Source organism: Pristiophorus japonicus, chromosome 19 (assembly GCF_044704955.1).
Source record: "Pristiophorus japonicus isolate sPriJap1 chromosome 19, sPriJap1.hap1, whole genome shotgun sequence".
Classification (NCBI taxonomy): Eukaryota; Metazoa; Chordata; class Chondrichthyes; family Pristiophoridae; genus Pristiophorus; species Pristiophorus japonicus.
In genome coordinates, this window is record NC_091995.1 from 4,698,860 (window position 1) to 4,706,865 (window position 8,006).

The window sequence follows — 8,006 nt, forward strand, 5'->3', positions numbered from 1 at the left end:
GGAAGGCCGCGAGCGTACCAGTGGACACCGCGTGCTCCATCTCCAAGGACACCCTGGACCGGATGTAAGAGTGGAAGAGAGGCAGGCAGTCAGGTTGAACGACCCCCTCGACCGCCCGCTGCCTGGACTGGCTGATGGCTTCCTTGTGCATGAAACTCTTTTTGAGTTTATCTGTGAACATAAAAAGACATTAAACCGTGCCACCCGCCCTGGATGACACAGCAGACATTTACAAGGCCCCTTTTCTTTTTTCTTTTTTTGGTTTTTTTTTGGGGCGCTAAAATCAAATTTTTTCCAGTGCCCCCTATAAAAGGGGAGGGGGACACTAAAAGCACCGGCAATTAAAACAAATTAAACTTTAAAACGTAAAATCAAATTAAAATTTGGTTGCCGGGCGTGATGATGCACTCCAGTCCCTCCGGTGCCCACCTCTCGCGGAAGGCCGCGAGCGTACCAGTGGACACCGCGTGCTCCATCTCCAAGGACACCCTGAACCGGATGTAAGAGCGGAAGAGAGGCAGGCAGTCAGGTTGAATGACCCCCTCGACCGCCCGCTGCCTGGACCGGCTGATGGCTTCCTTGTGCATGAAACTCTTTTAGAGTCTACCTGCAAAACATAAAACATGTATCCGTGCCACCCGACCTGGATGACACACCAGACATTTATAAGGCCCTTTTTTTCTTTCTTTTTTTTTGTTTTTTGTTTTTTTTTGGGCACTAAAATCAAATTTTTTCCTTTTTCCAGTGCCCCCTATAAAAGGAGAGGGGGACACTAAAAGCACCGGCAATTAAAACAAATTAAACTTTAAAACGTAAAATCAAATTAAAATTTGGTTGCCGGGCGTGATGATGCACTCCAGTCCCTCCGGTGCCCACCTCTCACGGAAGGCCACGAGCGTACCGGTGGACACCGCGTGCTCCATCTCCAAGGACACCCTGGACCGGATGTGAGAGCGGAAGAGAGGCAGGCAATCAGGTTGAACGACCCCCTCGACCGCCCGGTGCCTGGACCGGCTGATGGCTTCCTTGTGCATGAAACTCTTTTAAGTTTACCTGCAAAACATAAAAACATTAAACGGTGCCACCCGACCTGGGTGACACTCCAGACATTACAAGGCCCTTTTTTTTTTTCCCCCCCTTTTTTTTTGTTTTTTTTTTGTGTTTTTCTTTTTTGGTTTTTTTTTGGGCACTAAAATCACAATTTTCCCCAGTGCCCCCTATAAAAGGGAAGGGGGACACTAAAAGCACCGGCAATTAAAACAAATTAAACTTTAAAACGTAAATTCAAATTAAAATTTGGTTGCCGGGCGTGATGATGCACTCCAGTCCCTCCGGTGCCCACCTCTCGCGGAAGGCCGCGAGCGTACCGGTGGACACCGCGTGCTCCATCTCCAAGGACACCCTGGACCGGATGTAAGAGCGGAAGAGAGGCAGGCAGTCAGGTTGAACGACCCCCTCGACCGCCCGCTGCCTGGACCGGCTGATGGCTTCCTTGTGCATGAATCCCAAAATGTTAGTTTGCAGGTGCAGCAGGTAATCAGGAAGGCGAATGGAATGTTGGCCTTCATTGCGAGAGGGATGGAGTACAAAAGCAGGGAGGTTCTGCTGCAACTGCAATTGGTGAGGCCGCAACTGGAGTACTGCGTGCAGTTTTGGTCACCTTACTTAAGGAAGGATATACTAGCTTTGGAGGGGGTACAGAGACGATTCACGAGGCTGATTCCGGAGATGAGGGGGTTACCTTATGATGATAAATTGAGTAGACTGGATCTTTACTCGTTGGAGTTCAGAAGGATGAGGGGTGATCTTATAGAAACATTTAAAAATAATGAAAGGGATAGACAAGATAGAGGCAGAGAGGTTGTTTCCACTGGTCGGGGAGACTAGAACTAGGGGGCACAGCATCAAAAAAACGGGGGAGCCAATTTAAAACCGAGTTAAGAAGGAATTTCTTCTCCCAGAGGGCTGTGAATCTGTGGAATTTTCTGTCCAAGAAAGCAGTTGAGGCTAGCTCATTGAAATGTATTCAAGTCACGGATAGATTGATTTTTAACCAATAAGGGAATTTAGGGTTACGGGGAGTGGGCGGGTAAGTGGAGCTGAGTCCACGGCCAGATCAGCCATGATCTTGTTGAATGGCGGAGCAGGCTCGAGGGGCTAGATGGCCGACTCCTGTTCCTAATTCTTATGTTCTTATGTATGTTCAGACACCTTCTGCCTGTGGAGAAACATTACAGGCAGGAAGGTCACCGGGTTCCTGCAGTTCTCAGCTCATTCCACCCAGTGAGTTCCTCTCCACAATTCACCATCCAGTGTTTCTTCTCCCCCTCCACCCCGCTCTCTATCCCACTCCCCCCGCTCTCTCTCCCACCTCCACCCGCTCTCTCTCCCTCTCCCCCTCCCCCCGCGCTCTCCCCCCATCCCTCTCTCCCGCTCCCCCCCACACTCTCTCTCCCCTCCCCCCATTCTTTCTCTCCCTCCCCCGCTCGCTCTTCCCCCGCTGTGACAGAGACTGATGCCCATCAGTTTTCAGCTGGTAAGAGGCAGGGTGAAATTATGGGATGGGCCTGTTAGTGACCTTTAACCCCGCAGATTGTCAGCGGTTCGGAGTTTTTCCCGCCATCATTCAGTCCCGGATTGAAGAAGGGAAAGATTCTCTCAGTGAAAGTGTGGGTGAAAGTGTGGAGATGGGACATGTTGTCCGCATTGTAAAATGACACCTGTCCGCCCTCATAGTCCAGGTACACTCCGATCTTCCGGGGCTCCACACTCAGGATGAGGGGGGTCTGTGAGGGGGAGGTGCTGGCAACATAGTCACTTCCGACATTCAGTCTAACAATCCAGTATCCGGTCTCTGGGCTCCTGGTGAATATCCCTTTCCTCCCGCCATACTCTCGGGTCACTCCCATAAACCACCGAGTCTTGTTCCCCACGTCCACCTCCCAGTAGTGTCTCCCTGATGTGAATCCCTCCGATCCCAGGACACAGAGCCAGACATCAAACCTCTCCGGGGTGTCAGGGAGCGGCTGCAGTCTGTCTCCGAGTCTCACACGGGTCCGGTCCTCAGACAGGATGAGCCGGGGATTCGCTGTGTTCGGATCCAGAGTCAGAGAGGCTGGAGCTGGGGAAAGTTAAAGTAACACAGTCAGTGATTTAGTTTCTTGCTGTGATTTATTCAAACACTTTCCCTTTTAAAGTGCCCACTCGGTCTCTGGGTTGTGATCATGGAAACTCCTGCCGTGCCAGGGTTTACGCCCCGGGGGTCGATTTAAGTCAATTTCGGGCCTGAATCAGCGCAGTCAGCGCCTGGAGATAAAGACCCGAAAACCACTGGAGACACTGAGGGAGGGTAGAGAGAGATCGGAGGTGGGCGGGAGGAGGGGGAGAGAGACTGGCGGGACAGTGTGAGTGGGGTCGGGGGAGGGGAGAGAGAGAGCGGTGGGGTTGGGTTGCGGGGAGACTGAGGTTTAAGCAGCTGTTTCCAAAGGCCACAAGGAAAGTAGTGTTGTAAATAAAATATTTCACAGGTAAGACAGAGTCCAGTATAAGGAATGCGATGGAAATAAACACACTGCAATTACATCTGAAGGAGAAACTTACATTTCTAATGTTCCTGACAAATGTCTCAAAGCACTTCCCACAATGTATTACTTCCCATACCCTCCGTATAAAGTATTTGGGAGTGATTTACGTCTCACAATCGCCCGGATTTACACCGTAAACGGAGCAGTAACGAGACAGAAACCACCTGCAGTGCTTCCCACCTGGTTCCCACCAAGGCCCGCCGGGAAATTATGCCGCAGCCGCGAAATAGGAATCCAGCGCTCCCGCACTAAACATGGGGGAAGCCTCATTAGTTTATGCAAACCGGATCCCATAATGTACATGGGACCCCAATGCAATCTTGGTCTTCCATTGGACGGTGCGTGAGCTGTGCAAGTCCGACCCAGTGGAACAGTCTGTCGAATGGCCCAACCTGTGGTCCTTAAAGGGACCGCTGGAACCCCCACAGGGAATGATGCAAGGAGTTAGTTCCGTCCGCTGTCCTGGACAATATTTATCCATCAACCAACAATAAGAAAACAAGTTATCTGGTCACGATCACATTGCTGTTTGTGGGAGCTTGCTGTGCATAAACTGGTTGTGGCGTTTCCCACATTACAACAGTGACTACACTTTAAAAACTCTTCATTGGCTTTAAAGAGCTTTGGAACGTCTTGAGGTCGTGAAAGGTCGGATATAAAAACATGTTCTTTCTATTTATTCTCTAACAGTTTCTCTGTGGCCGGGAGGTGCATGAATTGTCCTGCCCGCTGCTGGCTGCTCCTCGGCTTTGCCCCTCCGCCCCACAACCCCCACCATCCTACCTCCTCCCCCCCGGATATATTTTCCCGCCTTTCTCTGAGTTTGAGACTGTCGCTACTTTGTTGTAGACTCTGTGACTGTGTTAAACCTCTGGATGTTTATCTTCTGTCTGCGGTTTAGGATTTTGAATACTTCAGTAAGATCACCCCAAGCCCTCCCTTGTCCAGTGCAAAGACTCCTGACTTCCAGACTAGACACGGACATCGGTGATCATTTAATCCAGGGTCTGGGAGCCGGTTTAGGCCCTTCTCATCTGGAGTTATAAATCATGAAAAGGAACATAGGAGATTTACCAGGGTTAATGGCGTCTATCATTTCTCTCCATGCTGTGTACTGTAAAGGGCCGTTGAACTTTCCGATAGGCAGGGCGCCATCTACTACTGACAGCACGGGATCGTCTTCACTAATCCTGTAAATATTATGCAGTTGATGTTATAAATTGACCATAAACACTTTACCAAACTGCAGAGATTCTGTAAAGAGCATGTCCTACCTCCCCTTCCAACAAGCTTCCTCCTGAAATAAATAAAACACAAACAGTGAGGACAGTAATAGACTTCAGGAGGACACAGACAGGCTGGTGAAATGAGCAGACACAGGGCGGATACAATTTAACACAGAGAAGTGTGAAGTGAAGCATTTTGGAAGGAAGAATGAGGGAAGGCATTGTAAACTAAATGGTACAATTTTAAATGGAGTGCAGGAACAGAGAGACCTGGGGGAATCACATTTACAAACTTGATGGAGCGTGGCGATTATTTTTAACAGTGAATCATAGAATCATAGAAATGTACAGCACGCCAGGAGGCCATTCAGCCCATCGTGTCCGTGCCGGCTGACAAAGCGTATCCAGCCTAATGTCACGTTCCAGCTCTTGGTATGTAGGTTTAAAGGTTACGCCTCTTCACATACATATTCAAGTATTTTTAAATGTGGTGCGGGTTTCTGCCTCTACCACCCTTTCAGGCCGTGAGTTCCAGATCCCCACTACCCTCTGGGTGAAACATTATCCCCTCAAATTCCCTCTAAACCCCTAGAAATTGCTTTAAATCCATGTCCCCTGATTGTTGACCCCTCTGCTAAGGGAAATCGGCCTTTCCTATCCACTCTTTCTCGGCTCCTCATAATTCGAAACACCTCAATATGGTCTCCTCTCAGCCTCCTCTGTTCCAAAGTAAACAATCCCAATCCAATCTTTCCTCGTAGCTAAAATTCTCCAGTCCAGGCAACATCCTCGCAAATCGCCTCTGTACCCTCTCTAGTGCAATCACACCTTTCCTGTAATGTGGTGACCAGAACTGCACGCAGTACTCTAGCTGTGACCTAACTAGTGTTTTATACAGTTCAAGCGTAATCTCCCTGCTCTTGTATTCAATGCCTCGGTGAATGAAGACAAGTATTCCGTATGCCTTCTTAACCACCTTATCTACCTGTGCTGCTACCTTCAGGGATCTGTGGACACGCACTCCAAGGTCCCTCTGTTCCACAATGACTTGTGATGATCAGGAATGCACTGAATGACAGCGTGGAGGAAGCAGATTTCATGGTAATTTTAAAAAGGGAATTGGAAATACACTTGAAATGGAAATAAATGCAAGGCTATGGGGAAAGAGGAGTGGGATTAATAGGATCGCTCTTTCAAAGAGCCACACAGACACGATGGGCCATTTGTGCTGTAGGATTCTATGACTGTAAGTAGTTGAACATTCCGATTCATGTGTCAGATACTGGAACTCAACATCAGTGCCACTCACACACACAGTGACTGTCACACCCACCGTACCACACACACCACACACCACAACATGGAACTGGAACTGGATTGCAATGTGAGTTCTGGGAGATATTAAACTATGGGGCAGCACAGAAATAATTATAAGCAAAGTATTAACATCACAGCAACCCATTCCCATGATTTTACAGACAGTGTGGGAGTGGGATATTTCCGTGTCGATAGCAGAACCGCCCATGAATAGACAAAACAATCGGTTTAAATCAGTTTCGAAATGTTCAGCAAAAGCTGCATTTATTTTAGTTATCATCAGTTATTTTGTGACTGTGTGAAGTTTCACTGAATTGACCCACAATATAATCCTCACCTTCAGCAATGTCAGTCCGTCTTTTTGCTCCATCTGTTTCTGCAACTTTGAGAGCTCCTCCTGAATAGAATTTAAATTCTCTTGAATCTGTCGAAGATTTTCCTCCATTGTTTCTAGAATCTTCCCCTCTTGTTCCCTGAGATCTCGGATTAAACGCTGCTCTTTCTCAATGAGAATCTGGTGCATTTTAGTGAACTCGAATGTGATGCGGGTCTGCAGACTGCTCGACTGTTCCTACCAAATGAAATATGAAACATAATTAATGTCCCGGGATAAAGGGAACAAAACTAACCGAGATCCCAGAAAATCAGCTCAGGGAGACCTTACCCTAATTCCGGAAATCTGCTGTTTCTGTTTTAATTCCGTTTCTAGAGCCGCCGATTTCTTCTCCGTGAGAGAATCTAAGGAAGATTTCAGCCGATCCTGGGATTGGGAGAGAAAATCACGGAGTAAACGTGTTAGACCATGAAAATATGATAAAATAATCAGGTGATCAAATCTGTTCCCTGTTACCTTGTAAAATTCAACAGCTTCTTTAATGGGCATGAAGCGGTGCTCTCTGTGTTCCCGCGCAACAACACACATCACGCAGATCAATTTCCTGTCAGTTTCACAAAACAGCTTCAGTTCTTCCTGATGTTCCTCACAGTGAAGTTTACTTTCTGTCTCTTTCGGATTCGGGGTTAATTTTCGAGCTTTCTCGGCCAGATTCGCTGCCATCCGATTTACCCTGAGGTTTCTTTCCGGAAACTCCTCTCTACATTCCGGGCAGGAGTTTGTCTCCTTCTTTTCCCAACACTGTGTGATACAGGCGCGGCAGAAGTTATGCCCACACTCCAGTAAAACCGGATCGGTGAAGAAATCCAGACAAATGGGACAAATTGCCTCCTCAGCCAAACTCGCGGCCATGTTTTCTCTCAGCACTTCCTGATTCAATCCGCTCTCAGTTACAGTGTTTACTGAGCTGCCGAACACCCTCAGTTCAGCGATTTCCCGAAGAAGTTCACTGCAATACTCAGGGATGTCCCGTCGACTTTTACACGGGGAGACAAAACTTCGAGCAGACTGAAGGACAAACAGGGTTGGAGCACGGAGGGGACGAACTGAACCCCGGCCGGGAGGGTGAAAGTCCCTGGGGTATTGGCAGTGGGAGGAGGGAGGGAGAGAGGGGGGAGGAGGCGGGGATTGGCGGGGCTCCAGATTCCAGTGCACTTTGCTCCGGACCGAACTCACTGCCGACTGCACACCCTCTGGTGAAACTCGGTGTGAGATAAACAGAATCGTGTTAACGATCGCAGCCGCTCACCCTAAAACACAAAGTGCCCTCAATGTCAAGGAGCTGTCTGGAAACCATGACCAGTGTCAGTGCTTCCTGATTGAAACTGCTGGAGTCATGTTTCTGTGGGTGGATCCAGACCCGGTTCCCAGTCACAGATCACTCTGAGTCCCTGGAAGTGCTGCCCACATCTGGATGAAATAGAATCGCATTTACAAAGTCTGTGTCGTTTCGGGATGAGCACCGCGTTATACTGGGAGTCAGCG

General features: G+C 48.6%; 1 protein-coding gene across 1 annotated transcript; it reads right to left on the bottom strand.

The window, feature by feature from the left end:
* Positions 1-2,511: 2,511 nt before the first annotated feature.
* On the bottom strand, positions 2,512-7,593 carry LOC139229638 (zinc-binding protein A33-like). Its single transcript, XM_070861152.1, has 6 exons — positions 6,978-7,593; positions 6,792-6,887; positions 6,465-6,698; positions 4,859-4,881; positions 4,659-4,774; positions 2,512-3,121 (listed from the first exon to the last, which is right to left on the bottom strand). Exons 1-6 carry the CDS (start codon positions 7,371-7,373, stop codon positions 2,571-2,573), a joined length of 1,416 nt encoding a protein of 471 aa, XP_070717253.1. The 5' UTR covers positions 7,374-7,593; the 3' UTR covers positions 2,512-2,570.
* Positions 7,594-8,006: the final 413 nt, after the last annotated feature.

What these genes read in the sequence shown, in the direction of transcription:
- LOC139229638 (XM_070861152.1), bottom strand. Translation starts at nt 7,373, where the DNA reads ATGGCCGCGAGTTTGGCTGAGGAGGCAATTTGTCCCATTTGTCTGGAT. An exon ending in AGCAGATTTCCGGAATTAGG is followed by an intron (nt 6,699 to 6,791) that starts GTAAGGTCTCCC and finishes TTCATTTGGTAG; the next exon opens with GAACAGTCGAGCAGTCTGCA. An exon ending in GAAGCTTGTTGGAAGGGGAG is followed by an intron (nt 4,775 to 4,858) that starts GTAGGACATGCT and finishes TAATATTTACAG; the next exon opens with GATTAGTGAAGACGATCCCG.